The 20,538-nt window shown below is 39.5% G+C and overlaps 1 protein-coding gene across 4 annotated transcripts in view; it reads left to right on the top strand.

Moving 5' to 3' along the window:
• The first annotated feature begins 1,368 nt into the window (after positions 1-1,368).
• Positions 1,369-20,538, top strand: part of lrrtm4 (leucine rich repeat transmembrane neuronal 4) — a 381,209-nt gene continuing 362,039 nt past the window's right edge. For 2 of the 4 annotated variants that reach the window (XM_031899273.1, XM_031899275.1), the window contains exons 1-2: positions 1,369-2,167; positions 4,207-5,753. In XM_031899273.1, the coding sequence (XP_031755133.1) occupies positions 2,164-2,167; positions 4,207-5,753 (1,551 nt within the window). In that variant the 5' untranslated portion in view covers positions 1,369-2,163. The remainder of the gene's footprint in view (positions 2,168-4,206; positions 5,754-20,538) is intronic. The other 2 variants (XM_031899274.1, XM_004912595.4) reach the window with 1 other exon arrangement.

Raw genomic sequence — 20,538 nt, forward strand, 5'->3', positions numbered from 1 at the left:
GCCTCATACCCCTCCCAGTGTTTTATTAAGGGTCATTTTCTATTCTCAAGGTGCAAGTGAAATAGCACTAAGATTTGCAAGAAACACTTGCACCCCAGGGAATGTTGCTCTATTCACCCAGTGCCAGATAAGAAAACTGGTGCAGAGAGCAGTGTCAGATTAACAGCATCTGAATGACGCGCAAGTTTAGGGAAAGTCAGGGACAGGAGGGGGGACGCCTACGTACCCCCCTCCCCTCACCAATACAAAGCTGACTAACACAGCCTGTATTCTAGGGGAAAGTGGCATCCCCTGCAGCCATCTATATAATGCAGAAAACAGCATGCAAAGTGCAAAAAAGCCAGATTGCATCTTTTTATGCTTTCCACACTGAGTTCAGCATTGTACATTTATCCTTGAGTTCAGTTCTTATTCCCCTTACGGCACGGTGCTCCACATTACAGAAAGACCCATTATCCGAAAAAAAAAAAACATCCCAGTTATTTCATATAAGGGGTCCTATGTCAGTACTTGTCTTTTCTAAAGTTTAGGATAGGGGAGTAGTGTATATAGCCAAATCTTTACTTTCTATATTTACCAAGTATCATTTACAGAGACTGAGCAGACTCCGTGCCATTATTATAATATGGGCTGCAGAAAGAAGGAAATCTGTGCCAGGACCCATTCTCACAAAGGTTTTATCCATCTGTAAGTATAGTGTAAAAAGTAAATAGAATCGTGGATCAGCAGGTGTATAATAATAATAATAATAATAGTAATAACAATAAAGCCCCAATGAGCAACGTGATGCTATTCAGGCAGTCAGTACAATCATCATCATGAGTTTCCTTTCTGTGTGACTGTTACAGGCAAAGCTCTCACCCAGCTCTTGGTTACTGGTTACTGGTCTCTACACTCTTTCCCTTTCTTCTCATTCACAGCATCAATGGATTGAAAGAGAAGCGCAGGGAACAGCAGGACTGAATGAGGCAATCAGGAGCCAAAGCCTCTATAACAACAGGGCAAGCTATCGGCATTTCAGAGGGAAAGTGTGGGAGTATGTAGTATTAAAACATTGCCTTGATGCATTAAGGAGACAGAGACCTCATTGTGGGCTTGTAAGGAGCTGATGGAGTCATGCCATTCTATACATATGATATGGTTGTTGTACTTTCTTATACTTCAGTTTTTATTACACAAATATCTAATCCGATATTTTTTTAAAGTCATGGAGCAGAAGCAGACCAGCAAGGCCAATGTTTCCAATCAATCAGGGCTACAGGAACCTCTGACGTCTAATCCATTCATCAAGGGCACAAATAGCTCTCAGAGGCGAGGGAGTTAATTGTATTCTCTGAAAGAGCAAGAGGCCCTGCATTGCATTGCAATGACAGACTGGCTTGTTTGTAGATTCTGCCTGTCTCCTTTCCTTCCTCCAGCAGAGGACACTCTATTGCTGAAACTAGGGCATTAGCAGCAAGCTTCTGAGCATCAGCAGTCTCCGGGAAAAAAAAATATCCTCTTGAATCACAGCTGCTTCCAGCACAGACACATAGCAGAGTAAACCTGCACTGCTCTATGGATAAATCCAGACGGCACTTCTTTTAAACTTGGGGTACTGGCCATTGAGGTGACCAGCCAGTGTGTTCTCTTAACGTCTTTGGCTGCAACCAAGGAGGATATAGAATTGAGGATGGATTGCTAAGGATGGCAGACGACAGTGGGCAAGGCATGTTAGGTATTGCGAAGATTTTGCACAGAAGTTGTATACCTTCCCTTCGAGGCTGCATTCTCCTCTTCCTATTGCATTCAGATTCTACAGCATCCTTGTTCTGAAGACACCCTTGTGGAATCCGGGAGACTTCTCATCTCTAATTCTTTCCTAAAATTGCTGGGTTTTTTTTTTCTCTGGGAAGGAGCTGTTTTCCTGGGAAGGAGCAAGGGACATAAACTTTGCAGCAAAAATTAAAAAAAATACATATATATATTTCTATATGATATATATAACGATCTTCATATTTCTACTGGCGTAGGGCATCCAATTTGGGAGCAGGATGGTTTGAGAGAGGGACCATGAAGGAATTGCTGCCTGGCAATTAAGAGGCAAGGAGGGGGGCTTGAAATTCACAACATTCCGGAGACGAGCCCCAAGGAAAGGAGGAAGGATTCTCTGGGAGACAGACGATGGGTAAGTGAAGTTTCTCCCTTCGCTTCACACAAAGGGCTGCCTGTCCATGGATGTCTACAGTAGCAATGAGGGCTGCAAGCTAGGTCTGACTTGCCTCACTTCCCACCGTTGTGTCTGTTAAGCATACAAGGTGATGCATCCACTGAACATTTATTAACCTGTAACCACTAGAAATCCCTGAGTTATGATTCTGGCTATTCTATAGACACATATATATGTATACATGTTCCTATGAATGTGATAGACATGCATACTGTATATGAATGAACCTTTTCTTTGTTAGATAGCTATAAACTGTATCTGGCTGTTCTTTACACCTGTGGGTAATAACGTAGGAAGGCTAGTGCATAAACTAGATGAGGGGCACGATAAAGCCCAATTATGTGCGTATAGCTGATGGGATAACACACTCAGCCTCACACACACACACACTTCTGTCTGCTGACCCAATCTATCCCATTAAGGACTGCAAAAACTTGATCTCCTGTGTTCAATGCGGAAGTTGCCCCACCGCTATCAGGGCTTTTACAGCTCCTTTTCCATGCAGAACAGCGATGGAGCATTACACACAAATCCAGTGTCCCTGGGCTATACTGTATGTGAATTAGAAAGGCTATGTGGGGAGCCATTCTGGGGCACACACACACAACGTATGCCCTAGTGCCAAAGAATTCTTTCATGCCTCTGAATCCCAGGCATTCATTACACAGTTATAGAGATGGGAGTCAGAGAGAGAATGTTCTTTAGTGGCACACAAGAAGGGAAATCCCAGCTGGGTTTTGCCATTTTAACCCTTTTCCTTTCTACGAGGAGCCCATTTGGGGGGTTAAATCCATCTGGCAGCTTTTTATGGTTAATACACCCAACATTGCATCCATAAAATAAATGTCATTTATCGGTAATCTCTATTCAGCCTGCAACGCTGCTTCTCTATAACCTCCCTACTGCAATCCTATTACGGATCCTTTCAGCATTGGAGGGATTTGGTTCCTCTCACCCAATTTCTGGTGCCTTCCCAATTTGCACCCGCACGACTAACAAGGTTGGGTATTCTCCCTCATCTAAATGGCATAAATTGCCAAAGATGATTTAGGAGGGAGGTGGAAGGAGAGCTGAACTTCTACAGGCTTGGAAGCAGGGCAGAAAAACATATAAAGGGTTACATGGCTAACAAAACCTCCTTTTCCACCCCCTTTGTAATAGGTTGCTCCTTAGGAATAACTATACACTCACAAACATACTGCATTGCTCTCATTACATTTCAGATACAAAGATTTATGATGAAGTAAATGGGAAATGCAGAGTTAACCTTTTCCATAGGTTTAATAGTTTGATAGCATTATATTTATATTAACAATAAGTTCTATTACCAAGTCCAGCATCAGCTGCAGAGCTCAAGCCAACTTCATATAAAGTACCCTGTCATATCTGTCAATGTAGTATTTATGCAGCAAATCTTACCTATTTATAGATATATTTTACTTAGCGATATATATGTGTTATGTTTACCCTTAATTATGTGTAGTTTTAAGCAGACTTTATTTTCATAGCACTACTGGTCCCTCAGTATATTATTTGCTACTAATGGAAAGCATTTCTTAAATGCAAGACTAGGGAATATAGTAATTATGTATTTGTAAGTGTTGTAAACTGAGTGGCAAAACTAATTAGCGTTGTGCCATAAGGGCTGGAGAGCTCAGTTCAGTAGAGATTGCTATCTTGAGGATGTGATGATCTATGTGGGCATCAGGAATGTGTTGTCTGGTATCTACCGACATAATGGGGTCATCACTCAGTTCCATCATACCTGGGAATAAGGGTATCTAAGATGTTTCTCTGACTGGAGAACCATCTTTGCAGCATGTTGTGTGAGAAGCGTTGTGAACGTAGACTTGTTTGTATTTGATTAGGTTTAATTGAAACAATTAGTCTCCACGCCACATAAAGGTTTTTAGGAAAGGGGTTAAAGGAACATGCTCAGTCAGTGCCTCTCTTAAGGTTTATAGCTTTTCAATACACATTTCTTTGCCATGTTGCAGGTTTCCAACTGATGAATCAGCTGAAAGGCATGAGTTTAACATTGCTACTACTGCCTGCTCTCATCGTAGTGATGGTTGTGGGGGCTCAGAAGACCTGTCCAAAGAACTGTAGGTGCGACGGCAAAATTGTATATTGTGAGTCCCATGCTTTTAGAGACATCCCACAGAATATATCAGGTGGCTCCCAAGGACTATCCTTGCGTTACAATAGCATCAAGATGCTAAAATCCCACCAATTTTCTGGCCTTAACCAGCTGGTCTGGCTCTACCTTGACCACAATTACATTAGCACGGTGGATGAGGATGCTTTCCAAGGAATCCGTCGACTGAAGGAACTAATTCTGAGCTCCAATAAAATTTCCTACCTGGGCAACAGCACCTTCCATCCTGTCCCCAACCTGAGGAATTTGGATCTATCATACAACAAGCTGCAGACACTGCAGTCTGAGCAGTTCAAAGGTCTCCGCAAGCTCTTAATACTGCACCTGCGCTCTAACTCACTGAAAACTGTGCCAGTTCGGGTTTTTCAGGACTGCCGTAACTTGGATTTTTTGGATTTGGGTTACAACCGGCTTAGGAGTCTTTCTCGTAATGCATTTGCTGGTCTTCTGAAGCTCAAGGAACTCCACCTGGAGCACAATCAGTTCTCTAAGGTGAACTTTGCTCACTTCCCTCGCCTCTTTAACCTGCGTTCCCTTTACTTGCAATGGAACAAAATCCGATCTATCAGCCAGGGGTTAACCTGGACTTGGAGTGCCCTGCAAAACCTTGACCTTTCGGGAAATGATATACAAAACCTAGAACCTGGAACTTTCCAGTGTCTCCCAAACCTACAGAAACTTAACTTGGATTCCAACAAACTTACAAATGTCACACAGGAAACTCTCAATGCTTGGATATCGTTGACCTCCATAACGCTCTCGGGAAACATTTGGGAATGCACCAAAAAAATATGCCCTCTTGTTTTCTGGCTAAAAAACTTCAAGGGGAACAAGGAAAGCATCATGATATGTGCAAGCCCCAAAAACATGCAAGGAGAGAAAGTTACTGATGCAGTGGAAACCTACAATATCTGTAACGAAACACCTGTCTTGGCCACTGAAAGAGCTTATCCAACAACCAAACCACCCCCAAAGCCACAGTTTACTCCCAAGCCTACCATATACAAATTGGAGAGTGTCTCATCGACCCCCTACACTTCCAGCCCTTCTCCAGCTCTGCAGACCCCCATGGCCGAACAGGAATATGAGCATGTTTCATTCCACAAAATAATTGCTGGAAGTGTGGCCCTTTTTCTCTCAGTGGCGATGATTTTATTAGTCATCTATGTATCGTGGAAACGTTACCCAGCCAGCATGAAACAGCTTCAACAATCGTCCATGATGAAGAGGCGCCGGAAAAAGGCCAGAGAGTCTGAGAGACAGATAAACTCTCCCTTACAGGAGTATTATGTGGACTACAAACCTTCCAACACCGAGTCCATGGATGTATTGGTTAATGGATCTGGACCCTGTGCATATACCATTTCTGGCTCCCGGGAATGTGAGGTATGAAAACTCGCAAACTAAAACATTCTTAACATTTTGCTGCTGTTGAAAAGAGTCGAGGTAAAAAAAAAAAAAAAAAAAACATCTCTGACGCTTGAGTTTGCCAATCTCTAGGATGAGTTATGAAGCTGATAGATCCAGATATTTTTTGTAAGATGTTACTTTGCTTTCAGTGGGAGGGTGTTTTAATCCACTTTGGTATAAGGGTTTAATTTAAATGACAGAAAACATTTTTTCCTGAGCTCTGGGACATTAAAGAAGTCTGTTCAAGGATGAGAATACGTTTACATAAGCCCTTTTTTTTCCGATGGCAGTTGAGAGAGTGTGTGCCAAGTGGGGCAGATAGGGACAAAACCCTTGCGTTCCTTTAATGAAAGGGGCATTTTGTGCCTGTTGTGTCACTTATTTAACGGTATCCGTCAGCCTTTTTTTTAAGGACTAATGAAAGGATGTGCCCTATAATACACAGGAACCATTATATATGTATGTATATTTTCGGGATTCCAAGAGGAGCTAAGCCAAAGATAAAGATCCGACTTTTGCTTGTTTTATGGAAAAAGAGAGACCGTGTCATTTTTCTGTTTCCTTTTTTCTTTCTTGGCTAACATGTTAATATTGTTCAATTTTTTTTTTATTTGCCTTATCGAATGTTAAGACTGCCTTACTTACAAAATGATTGAACAGAAAGGTCGCCAGTCACATTTTATAGCTCTTTATACATGGACCACTGTTTAAAAAAAATAAAATAAAATAAAACCATCCAATAAACAATTGCAAATATTTAACGCCAATAATAAAAAATTCGATTTGCTGCTTCGTGGCAAATGAAACAAAGTCTGACAGCCTTTTATCTCTGTGCAGAGATCCAGTTGCAAATGTATCCAGCTGTGGAGAGGTTAAATCCAATCCTTAGCCTGTTCCGCAGCAGAACGCTCAGGGAAGCGAAATTCTTAACCCCTTTTCTGCTGACTGGGTTTGTTGAAACGTAGGACATGTTATTGTTTTGTCATTTTATTGGGATGGGTATACGGAGGAATACTTTTCAAACACACATATATAATGCAATATATATATATATATGTGTGTGTGTATTTTAATAATGTGTCCTTGTGTATTCACTATATAGGCTAAGCAGATAGCACTCATATACCAACTCACAATAATCACATATATTACATATATTACAGGGCAATAGGTATCCTTAAGTTATGCCTTAATTCATTAAGAAGTGGATCTCCTAATGCCACCTATTGGTGGTGAGACCTCACATTCCACATTCACCATTGGATAAACCTGACTTCAACAACAAATCTAGGGTGCTATCTGCTTGGCCTCAGTCCTACAAATGAGATTGCTGGATAAATACATCTGATTTGCTTTTTGTCAATCTGCACACACTGACACTGACTCATGTGATGGAAAGTGATTAATTGTCTCTGGTTTATTTTTACCCCTTGATACCAAGCAAATCCATTTGGCCGATACAATAATTAGATCACAATATAAAAATGTATGCAGGAACAAGGAGCAGAGTGTATTTATAAATTAAAATGAGAAAGGTGTAGGCTTATGGTTGGCTACCCAAAGATTATTCTAAAATCACCCATAATACTTTTTTTGTCAACAAAATAGAGCTAGAGACAGACAGAGAAGATAGATATAGATACATAGACAGAAAGAGAAAGATACAGAAACAGATAGATAGATAGATGATTGAGAGATAGATAGATAGATAGATAGATAGAAGACAGACAGACAGACAGACAGACAGACAGACAGACAGACAGATAGATAGATAGATAGATAGATAGATAGATAGACAGACAGAAAGACAGATAGATAGATAGATAGATAGATAAAATCACCCATAATACTTTTTTTGTCAACAAAATAGAGCTAGAGACAGACAGAGAAGATAGATATAGATACATAGAGAGAAAGAGAAAGATACAGAGTTAGATAGATAGATAGATAGATAGATAGATGATTGAGAGATAGATAGATAGATAGATAGATAGATAGATAGATAGAAGACAGACAGACAGACAGACAGATAGATAGATAGACAGACAGAAGACAGAAAGACAGATAGATAGATAGATAGATAGATAGATAGATAGATAGATAGATTTGTATTGAAACATAATTTAATTTTTGGGTTTGGGTAGAAAATCTCTTGAAGCCCATATGTAATAAAAGCCACTTAGTTTGCCCAGTAGCAGTAACCCATAGCAACCAATATCCCCATTGTTTTTAAACAGTTGACCAGTAAATTCTACCAGATAATTGGTTGCTATGGGTTACTGCTCCTGGGCAAACTAAGTGCCTTTTATGACATAACCCTATAAAGCCCCATACTTACTATACGATAAGGTCTCATTCATATCTTGATCTCCCTGAATTACACATGAGTAAATACGCTGTGCAATCTAGACATCCATGTGGTCCAAACCAGTAATTTTTGCTTGTTCATTCAAACAGTACAGACAGAATGACTTTAATGAGTAAAGTTGCATTGGGGAGATCGTGTTTAATGCTGCAATCTGTATTTCATCATTTGTAAAGAAACGACTGGGGTGGTTATTAAAATATTGATATATTTATAAACATTATCTCAATGGAGATTCAATAAGAGGAGATGGCTTTTTATAGGGAAGGTACTATGGGTAAGGGGGCTCTCCCCCATGCACATCACAATCTTTAGGGCTAGCACAGTAGCTGTTGGATCATTAGATCTTCTAGAATAAAAAGGCAATAAACAGGGAAGTAGCTTATAGAGTGTATGTTTACTAGAATAACAATTCTGGATAAAGATTCCAGCAAGGGACCCATATATTGATTTCTTATAAACACATCATTGATGCCATAGGCACATACATCTCTACACTGATAAATAAACTGAAGTATCATGTGTGACTGTATAAGAAAGCTGGTATGATGTCTTTATTTTCTGAGAATGGGGATGGAAGCCAGTGAACATGTGAATCTAATGCCCAAGAGGAAACATGCGGAAAGCACCAATTACGTCCGCAATGGCTTAATAGTTGACAGCAGCACAGTATTAAATTATGAATGCCGGCAACATATTTAATATACAAGATGGCTCTAGAGTGTTACCTATCTGTTATAGAGAACATATGTTCTAGTACCTTCAACATTCAAATAGGATATTGGGAACTATAATCCAACATGTGATGGGCCTTATTTTCTTACTTATAATCTGCTCTGATCTATGTTACATCTTTATTGCCCCCTGTGACACAAGTTTTTAAAATTATCCACATTTACTGGGCCCTACAGATAATTCAATTTAGGGCCCCAAAACATTGGTAAGTTGACCCATTCTACCAAGATTTATTGAAATTGCTCTCCAATTGTCCTCTACATTACTAGGCCCTATTGCAATCACAGGGTCTGCTTTATCTGTAATTACACCCCTTTGTTTGAACCCAAAGAAATACATTCATTTTAAAACCAAAGATCTTTAGACTTTGGTACTAATACCATAGGCCAATCTCTAGATGAAGTTGGTGACTGTGGCAAATATATATATTTATAAGTAGAGGGAATCTGGGGCATTGCTGTACAGGAGATACATGGGGAGCATTTTATTACAGTATCACACTAAACTTGCTCCTTTCATTGAAGAAACTGAATGGAGCTAATGCATAACTGAAATGTGATTGGGCCCGGCTACAGGTACTGTGCAATACAACATTCTCCATCTTTACATGGTCTGACAAATAGCAGGGGGTACAGAGGATTCTATAAATGTAACAGGCAGGGATGGAGGTTGGCATTTTAGTACGGAGAGGCTAACAATAAAAGGGCATCTATTGGAGAATTTATAATTATATATGGCAGTTGATAGCTTTTGGTGATTATTTTCCACCTACAGTAATAGGTTTAAAACAACCACCCAAGGCATAAATAACGTAACTAGATTTTGATCGGTTTTCACTCGAATTGCAAGCACAATTGTAGATTAGTATTGAATTTCTTACTTATCCACATGTGGACTGAAGGGTGGCCACCAAAGCTACAAGTCACTGTAGCCACAGAGAAGTCAATGGTAAGGTTAACAGATACTGGAGGTGTGTCTGGAGATACATACACAAAAATGGGCAGTCGCAGAGGTGAGATTACAAAGTTTACAAGTGCACATTTTTCAGTAATTTCATTTAAATCACCCCCACCTATAGTGCCAAGAAGCCATCAGAGATAATCAACACAGTGTATGTGTCTATGTGAGTGTGTATGTGTGTGTATGTCTTCAAATCCAAATGGATAATAGTGCATACTAAATACTTATGCTTTAGAAATGAGAAGAATATAGCAAACAGATAGATACTATACATGTATACAGCAATATACCAATTACAGAGGAACAAGTCGTTGAATTTTGAGTCGTATACATTATCTGAATAGATGAGTGCAACAGGCTGTGTAAATATTATCCCAGAGAGACCAGTAATGCAGTTCAACAGGCTGTGTATATGCTACCCCAGAGAGACTGGTAATATAGCAATTAATACTGCAGAGTGCTTAGTAATATATTGCAGCTTGTTGTGCACATTACCCCAGAGAGGCAAAGGGCTTTGTACATATTACCCACAGAGACTAAAAGTACAGTGTTATGGGCTTTGCACATATTATACCCAAACAGACCCATAATACAATGCAGTAGGCTGTGCATATACTGCCCTTCTGAGGTCAGCTGCGATAGGCAATGGGATATAATTACATTAACTCAAGGCAGGACCAGTAACAGCTCATTAGGCTGTGTATAGATAGAGTCTAACAACAAAGTGCAATAAATTGTCTCCATTATGGTGTCTGTAAAAGTGCTAATGCATCTAGGCAGCTTCAGCATATAATGACTGCATTGGGCAAAAACGCCTTCCTCTCATAATCATGCCCCTAAGTGGTCTACAGTGAGTGCTACCAATGCGATCCCTAGTAGTTACTTTATCCTCAGACATTGCTTTACCTACTAAGAGTGAGTGTTGGAGGCACTCCCCCTTGAAGAACCCCCCCTCCTCACTCTGGCCTTTGCCCAGACTGTGTTATTTTAATGTAATAAAAGCTACTTAATGATGCTGTACTTTGGTCTCTATATCAATTTCTAGAAGATACCCTTTAAGAGATATACTGGCTTAACCAATCATAAAACTAGGACTGCCTAGATCTCTTATAGGGCAACATTTTTGCTGAAGTGACCATACCATATTAAGCATACCATATTAAAATATATAATAGTGGTTAATCTTTTTGAAGAAGATGTAATCCATTTAGCAGACTAGTTGTCATTGTGATCATTATAAAAATATTTGCTACCTCCTATGCTCTATCTGTACACTGCTAGGCTGCAGTAAAACTACTGGTGATTGACATCTGCCATTCACTTCTGTATTGTGTTTCCAGGACTCTCAAGGGCAACATTGGGTGGGAAGCCCTATGGCATAATTTTGTGCCAGCACAGATTCATTGTAGGTCAAAAGTTTTAATAAAAAATCAAACCCAACAGTTTTAAATATATTATTTTTGAACATAATACATTGGTTAGTTTGCTTTATGCTTTGATTCCAAGGGATACAGTACTGTCTATTCAGATAGCTTAATTTTTAAATGGGCAATTCCCAAATTTTTGCACCCATGCAATGTTCAGCATGGGGGTGGCTTGAATGGTAATCACCTGGACCTTTCTAGTTCACTTATGGGTCACTCATTAATTGGAAAAACAACAGTAATACACAGACAGGTTTAAGCTGCTGATTGGGGTCCTTCAGACTGATTCAGCAGCTTACCTGCCCATGTATGGGGACTCCAAATGGACCTACCCAACCGATATCTGGCATAAAATTGGACAGATATCGATCAGGCAGGTTTATTTTTTCCTGTTGTATTGGGAACCACATTGGTTCATTGATGCAGTCCTTGTTCTATTGATTCCTATTCCTGACATTGTTATTCAAACGTTTGGCCCTCGTTGGGCCCACCTTAGGTGAGCATATCAGTGGAAAGATCCGCCAAATGAGTGAATCTTATAGTATATTGTCACTTTAAGAATGTGCCAACAAAACATGTATAGCAGTCGCTGTTCTGTCCCTTTCCCCTTCATCACATGAAATGGATTAACTGGGGTAAGGGAATCTTATATCACTGTGGACACTGTTTGATCCAATGGTCACACATTTCTGTGATACAAAAACTACACAAACTTCTATTTGGTTGCTCAGATGGGTGCTTTACTGTGAATGGAAATTGTTATAACACATGCAATTCAATACAATAGGAACAAAAATGATATCCTGGGTGCTTTGCTTAGTTAGGTAGATTGGTTACAATGAGCTTAGGGACCATTGGGACAGACCCTTGAGACTAATAGTCCTAAGAGCCCTAAAAAAAGGTTTAGATACTAAATTAAACTGAGAAAAAGTTAATGAGAAGTCCTTGGTGACAACACCAAATACTGTATGTGGGTTTCTAATTTTGTCTTATAAATCATGGGAAAATATAACCATCTCTAAAGTTTAAATATGGTCCTCAAGAACTTACCCTGTCTAAATATGACAGGTCCTCAACATGTTTTCAGCTATTATTCCCTTGTACTTGGTCCCCAACATGTTTTGAGCTATTATACCCTTCCACTTGGTCCCCAACATGTTTTGAGCTATTATACCCTTCCACTTGGTCCCCAACATGTTTTCAGCTATTATACCCTTCCACTTGGTCCCCAACATGTTTTGAGCTATTATACCCTTCCACTTGGTCCCCAACATGTTTTCAGCTATTATACCCTTCCACTTGGTCCCCAACATGTTTTGAGCTATTATACCTTTCCACTTGGTCCCCAACATGTTTTCAGCTATTATACCCTTCCACTTGGTCCCCAACATGTTTTCAGCTATTATACCCTTCCACTTGGTCCCCAACATGTTTTCAGCTATTATACCCTTCTACTTGGTCCCCAACATGTTTTCAGCTATTATTCCCTTCCACTTCTCTTGGAAAGGAGTTCCTTCTTTCCCTTCTACTCCATTTTTGAACCTTTATAGAGTATGGTATCTCTAGCTATTCTTTTGCTGAAGAAATGTACAATGATGACTTCACATGAGACTCACACATTTACAAATGTGGTGCTTTTGCTTGTGGCAATTGGCATTGTAGTACAGATATGTTATATGTTATCCAGAATACTCAGGACCTGGGGTTTTCAGGATAAAGGATCTTTCCGTAATATGAATCTCCATACCTCAGATCTGTGCAAAAACATTTTCAAACATTCAAATAAACCCAATAGGACTGTTTTGTCGCCAATAGGGTTCTATTTTATTATTACAGAAAAAAAAGAAATCATTTGTAAAAATTAGAGTTATTTTATTAAAATGTCTATGTCTATGGGAGATGATATTCCTGTAATTCGGAGCTTTCTGGACAATAGGTTTCAGGATAATGTATCCTATACCTGTAAAGTAAGATTCATTTTCATTTATACTATTTATATGTTATTCTGCATCTTTGTAGTCCCTTATAACTCTACTCTGAATTCATCATTAAACAATAAATAATAATTTAAAATCAAGGGTCCTACTGGGATCTCTCTCTGCTACTGTAGGTAACTGCTAGTCTATTCATTTTTTGGAGATTAGATGCAGGTGATATGATACAGCTGAATGGCTTTCTTACACAAATCCAAATTCCGAGTGTCAACAAGTCACTGGCTCGGGAGTTGGAAAGCCTGCAATGGTTTCTATGGAAACCCAGGGAGAACGATAGCCCCGCAGCCAATAATAGATAATCTCAATAAATGAATATTAATAGGGGATTTTCTGATAATGACATGTTCCTGCGAGCCCTGTAAGACGATGCTTGTCTTTCAAAGAAAAAGTCCAGACCTGTTCATGGTGTATCTCTTCTAGTACGGCGGAGGTTAATGCGAAGGCGGATAATGGCAGATAATGAAGTAGAAATGCCGTTACTAGGCCCAGACACATAAAGACATTGTGGTTTATTCACTAAAGTGCCACGGCCATTATCAGTCTGCAAATCCATTCACTTAAACGTTCTTTAAGCATTGATAATGACTCACATCTGTAATGCCATGTTCCTCAATAATATCCCGTCTTGCCGAGAGTGCAGTGACCTTATATATCAGATTACTTTCCTCCTGATTCTGATGGATCTTATTTAATTCTCCTTTAAATCCCAAAGATCAAATATAGTCAGCCTTCCCTTATCCAATCTATTGTGAGCAATCAATTGGACTGCACCAGTAACCCTTTGTTTTACTTAGCCTACCCAAGACTGAATACCAACTGCTCAGATAAAAACTATTCCTCAAGTACAAAATACACAAATACCTTGTTTTTAGCATTACATTAACATTTGTTTTACAAGTTAATATTATCAGTGGGAATTAGTTATCGGATTGTTGATTGAATGCTTGTTCTTTTTGTCTGACAGAATTGAATGTGTTTGTTATGTATAACACGGGTCCTTGAATGCCTTAATTATGCCTAAAGTGGTGTGGACCATGGTATTCCTTACCTAGGGTTGCCACCAAAGCCCTATAAAATCCATTCTAAGTATGGCGAATTACCAGTGCATTTATATACATAGAAATAAAACTGGTTTCTATGCAGACATTCAGAGCAAATCTGAATTCCTTGTTATTATCCAATCATCATGTGGATTTTATGCATCCAGTTTTGAAGAGGTAAGGTTGCAACCCTATTCATACATTTTTAGTGTCAATTCTTTCTGCTTGGACCCATTTGGAACCTGTAGGGCTAGGCCATACTACAGAATATGAAATGGAGGAATTCCAGCCCTACATCATTGCAGCTGTTCACAAAAAATATGGCCACCATTATATTATATCAGTGTATTCAGAAGAAATAGAAGATTAGATATTATTTAGCTGTTTTTAACTGTTTATGCACACCCCAATTTAACTTTATAAGAAGCCAGGCTTCTTTTTTTTGCCAACAAGTCAATACTCTCTTGCCTAGATAGATACTACATGGTGGAATGGGGGAAAGAAGAATATTGTATAACTAGTTCACTACTGAGCAGGGAGTATGGCAGAACCCAGATCTTTATAAAGAATACTGAGTGCCAGTACCTTAGCTAGAAGATAAAAGGCCCAGCAACATCGCTCTAGAAAGAAAATTCATCTGTATGTTGTCTTTGTGCTTCAATTCCCCCAGAAACAGGAAATGAATGGTTATTGAGGAGAACTGCAGAGAGCAAGTTAAGATGACCTGGGTGGCTAAAACCTTAATGGAATATTTACTGCTTTTCCAACCCTAAGAAAACATATTACATACATACTGATTCAGCAGTTTGTTGCATCCTGTGGTCCTACTTAAGTCCCTGAAGTCTTTGTGCTTTGACCTTGTGTTTATTTTATTAAAGCAGGCCTGGAAGGTACTGTAGCCCAGTCTGCCTATTCAATGCCCCCAGCTTCCCCTCATGAAATTACACACTTTTATAGAGCACAAGGACTATAGAAGCTGTTTGGTTAAGCCATACACAGTATGGTACTAATTTGTGCCAAACTGACCCTGTATAACTGCTTGTTCAGAGGTGCGTATGATTTGTTAGGTTAACCTAATGGGTCTTCACATACTGCTAGACTGAATGAAAATGAAACCCTTGATTCTTGAAGTGGAGTCTAGCAACATGTGGGAGCCCATGGGTAAGAAGGACTAGACTAGACACATACATTTGATTACATTTGATACAGCTAGGACTCACCAGGAGCAACCTGCATTTGCAGTAGCTAGACCGCCAGAGTGAGACCTACTCAGAAGATATCCAGCAGAACATAAGAGCTAGTGGCTGACCCAAAGGAGCTACTTCTTCCCTGCTTGATTATAGACACACTAACTTCCTTTAGGACAGTACTATTTCAGTACATTTTAAATGTGTTCCCTAGAGCCACTGTGCCTATGGTTGACATAAGAGTAAATCCCTTAAAGGTGATGTTTACCTCTATATTATAGCATGCTATTTTAGAATTATTTCACATAGGTCTTCTTTTTTTGTAGCTTGCCTACTATGGGTTCACTGAACCAAGCAACCAAAAAGCAGTTATTGGCTTCAGTTATATATATTTTTTAAGTGCTTATCTTTCTTTTCAGGTCCTGTGGTGGGCCCTTATATGTCACCCTAATTAGAAAAAAGAATGTTCACATAACGTTCATGTCTAACTACTCTTCCAATCTACTCTGACCTCTCTCCATTATATACAAACATGGTCCCAGCCAGACCAACTGTAGTCCATTTCCATCGCAAACTCCAACCCTTTAGCCCATGCATCAGACTGTAGGGTCAGTCCAGCCACTGATATGGCTCCCACCTGTCCCGCGAATGGCAGCCCTGGTTGAATGATTGGATAGTGGACCTTCTATCCCTGGCTGGCACAGTGCAAATGTCCATTTTGCTTCTGGGCTGCTGCTCGACACAGTAGAAGTAGTTTATTTATTTTAGATAAAGGCAGTGGTGCAAGTAAAAGGGTATTCCTTCCAACAGATTCATTGGGCTGTTTGAGGCCTTTATAATTTCCTATCTGTGTGTGTTTGAAGACAAATTACCATATATTGTTATATTAAAATATGATTTCCATGAATTTATTTTTCTTCTAGCATCAGTGTCCCTTAAATATCGGAATTTCTGAAAGCTCTATAGTTATTTAGTGCAACCCCCCTTCCTTTGATACGGACATTCTCACATAAAAGAATTGCACTGGGAATCCACACACAATGGTAATTTTTTTGTTTATATGTCACATCTCCCGGTGGGACACAAATCTCTTTACAAATTATAAATGAAAGAAAACACATAAAATGTAGCTGGAGCATAATAAAGAATGATGGATTTGTCAGGCTTATTGCTCATTAATCAAATGTCACGGAAAATAGCTTTAAAGTCTTTGAGAAAGGGGGATCTTTCACCTTATGTGCCAGTTTCCCCAATCAGATGCAGAGCTGGTCTTTGCACAGTAACACTGTGTGTCTGCCAACATGAGGATAATGTAAAGAAAGTGGCTGATGAATATTTTTGTGCCGTAACTACAAAAGCAGCTGATTTCCTCCTCTCTTGTGTGTGAGTTTCTCAGTAAACAGAATTAGTGCTCTTCCTGCATGAATACGATAGATGCACCTGACAGAGAAGGATGCAGGCCATGCCACTTTTCTTTATATGGTACAGATATGGGATCCTTTATCCAGAAACCTGTTATCCAGAAAGCTCAGAATTACGGAAAGCCTGTCTCCCATAGACTCCATTTTAATCAAATAATTCAGAATTTTAAAATTGATTTCCTTTTTCTCTGTAGTATAAAAACAGTACTATGTATTTGATCCCAACTAAGATATACTGTAATTAATCTGTATTAGATGCAAAACAATCCTATTGGGTTTAATTAATGTTTTATTAATTTTTTGTAGACTTAAGGTATGGAGATCCAAATTACGGAAAGACGCCTTATCTGGAATACCCTTGGTCCCGAGCATTCTGGATAATGGGTCCTATACCTATATAACTATCCATGAGGGCTTTTATCAGTGTGGTCTGTATAGGCTCCTGGTGAATACAGGCCTGAGTGTCTGACTTTGCATGTATGTAGGAAACAAGAACAGATTTATTTTTTAATGCAAAGGTAAAGGGTGGCCCTGGCTATTGCAGTAGTTAGTAGGGATACACCTAATCCGTAAGTTTTGGGCTGGAGTGAATGCTGAATCCTCCATAAAAGATACTAAATCTAAACCCTAATTACATTAGTTTATCTAGAGCAGTGATCCTAGAGCAGTGATCCCCAACCAGTGGTTCAACAACCCATTGGATGTTGCTCCCAGTACCAGATGTACTGCCTAACAAAGCCCCTCCTGTAGGCTGCCAATCCATATAGGGTCTACCCAATAGCCAATCACAGCCCTTATTTGGCACTCCCCAGGCATATTTTCCATGCTTCTGTTGCTCCACAACTGTTTTTACATTAGAATGTGGCTCACTTGTAAAAAAAAATGTTGGGGAACCCTGATCTAGAGCTTCAAATCCCAAGCATACTCGAAAACAAGTAGGATTTGGGTGAATGTCTTATATATATATACTGTATTAGAGGGCAATGAGTCTTGAAGAAGCAATTTCCCTAACTTGTATGCCCATTACAAAGAGCTTATGTAAAGCTGCACTCATACGCCTACGCTATGAAATGTGGATGAAATTGTTATGACTTTAGGCTGCTCCCCATTGGCGTTTTTCCTTGCATCTGACGTTTCTTCAAGACGCAATCTTGATCGCATGAGCTAATTGATTCCATTTGTTTCTGCCTTGTTGTACCCATGAGCAATCGGATCTGCACATTATCACAGTTGGGTTCCATTGTGGTTATCTTTTTTTCTTGCTGCATTTTTATGCTTTTAAAAATACAATGACATTAAAAAAAGCCACGTTCAATTTATTCACAATCAACCCCCCCCCCCTTTGTTGGACTCCATCCCCCCAAGTGGTGTAACAGCAACTCCCGCCTGTGCACAGCGTGATATTCCCAGCAACTGGGAAAAATCCTGTTCATGCATTGAGTACAAACAGACCAAACTGGGAGAAACATTCACCTATAAATAAGCTAGAGGGTGCAGAAACAAATATCATGATATTTAGAGCCAGGAAAAATATATTAATCCTTTTTCTTAGAAATATAATATAGCATATGATGGTGAGTAGCACATTGTGTTCTGGTTTCCTTCATTTCAACCATGGATTAGAATTGAATATTGACTTTTTGTACAACCTCGCTGCCCCCTATTATGCAGGTAACCCTGGGCAAATGCCTTCTCTTACCTTCCCTGAACCCAGCCCTGAGAGATCCAAAGGAGCATATGCAGCACTTGTGCTTAGGAATCCTACCGCGCCATGCCAGGGTGTGCTCCATCTGCAGGTCACAATGTTTATAAACATTCCAGATTTTACACGCCAGGCTCCTTTATATAGTAAGATGGGTTGAAAAAAGACATACGTCCATCACGTTCAACCATAATGCCTATATATAACCTAACTACTAGTTGATCCAGAGGAAGGCAAAAACCCCATCTGAAGCCTCTCTAATTTGCCGCAGAGGGGAAAAAATTCCTTCCTGACTCCAAGATGGCAATCGGACCAGTCCCTGGATCAACTTGTACTATTATTATATGTTATTTGTTATACATAATAGCCTCAGATTAGTATCAATCAGGCCATACTTATCGCATTTGCTTCTAAGGTTCTTTAGAGAATAGCAAAGTGCTTTTCACTATTAATAAGAAAAGTAATCTGAGCCTCAATTGCAAGCACAATGAAGGTCCATTTGATTGTTAGAGGGATAAGGTAAACAAAACTTAACATATAGCAGGATTAGGTGTTCCCTGAGGGTTTTTTTGCAGATCCTCCATGTGTAACAAACTACTAATTTTTTTGTGCTCCCCTACTAATTCTCAGACTGCTGGGGAAAATTCCCACTGGGACGAGCGATGGTCGCCAGAGGAAAGCACGCTTTTCGGAAAGGTGACACGCTCACAATCACCAAAGCAATTACAGTAGGCGAGGACACAGTATTTTCATTTTTTCCCTCCTCTCGCTCATTCTAAATATGACTTAAGATTCCCCTTGCGATTTTCAAATGAATCAAGACAACCTTGCTTCTGCCTATAATTTTCCCTGTGATTCTATATCCCCAGTCTCCCAGGGTTCGGAGATAAAATAGCAGGAAATGGGTTGCAGAGGAGAATGTATCCAGTTTTTTTTGTCGCTGGAAATTAGATTGAATTCCAATTGCTGAATTGTTAAAACAGGTTCCCTGTGGATTTTTCTGTGATGGCCCCGTAGGATTTGATGTACGAATGAGATGTTATTCTCTTTCGATTCCTGTGACCCACTTATTTTGAATGTTCCTTGTTGTGTAGTTGAGACTCCGTTCCTCTGAGGGTAGGCACTGTCCTTAGCCCAATATGTTGGTGCATGAAGGGTTAAATATTTACAGAAACAGAGGAGTTATCTCATATTTTATGGAAAATGTCATGCCCGATCCAGGGACTGAGCAGAAAAGAGTCAGGGGAAATAGTGACAGAGCAGGAGGCGATTATGTAATGCACAAAAGCTGTAGACTTTGGAGAAACGTGTAGGATTGCTACCGACAAAAGAAGGGTGGCTCATGAATGGAATATCCTTCTGAAAAAGACAGAAAATATATACTTGGTAAAGGTTTAAAATATTCATGTTATACTGGAATTATTTACAGTAAAAATAAAGCCCCTGGAAGACTATGTCTAGAAATGCAACATTTTATATACTGAAATTACTCTATTAGCCCAGAGCAGAGACTCAGCAGCCCTATAATAGTAATGGTCCAGGCCTTCAGATTTGTCCGCATAAAACCCTAATTTTGGATCTTGTTAGGCTATCCTTTGAGTGTCAGTGGCACGGCACATTCTCAGTGTGGGATGGGAGCTGTAGAGAAGCTAAGCTTAGGGATCACTGGAAATATTCAAAGCAATAGGAAAAATTTGCAATAGAAGGTGGTGCTACAGGGTTTATTATTTATCTATTATGGTGAAGAATGCAAGGGTTCAAATTTTGCCATGTAATGCTAATCTAAATCACTAATCTGAGTTGTATTGTGAATGATATACTGTAATGTGAAATATATACAATATATTGTGAGTGGGTCCCAAAGCTCAGGTAACTGACAGCAGCCCAAAGCATGTGGGCAGAAGAAAAAGGAGATCGGGAGCTACCAGGAGTT

This window comes from Xenopus tropicalis, chromosome 3 (assembly GCF_000004195.4).
Source record: "Xenopus tropicalis strain Nigerian chromosome 3, UCB_Xtro_10.0, whole genome shotgun sequence".
NCBI classification, from domain to species: domain Eukaryota; kingdom Metazoa; phylum Chordata; class Amphibia; order Anura; family Pipidae; genus Xenopus; species Xenopus tropicalis.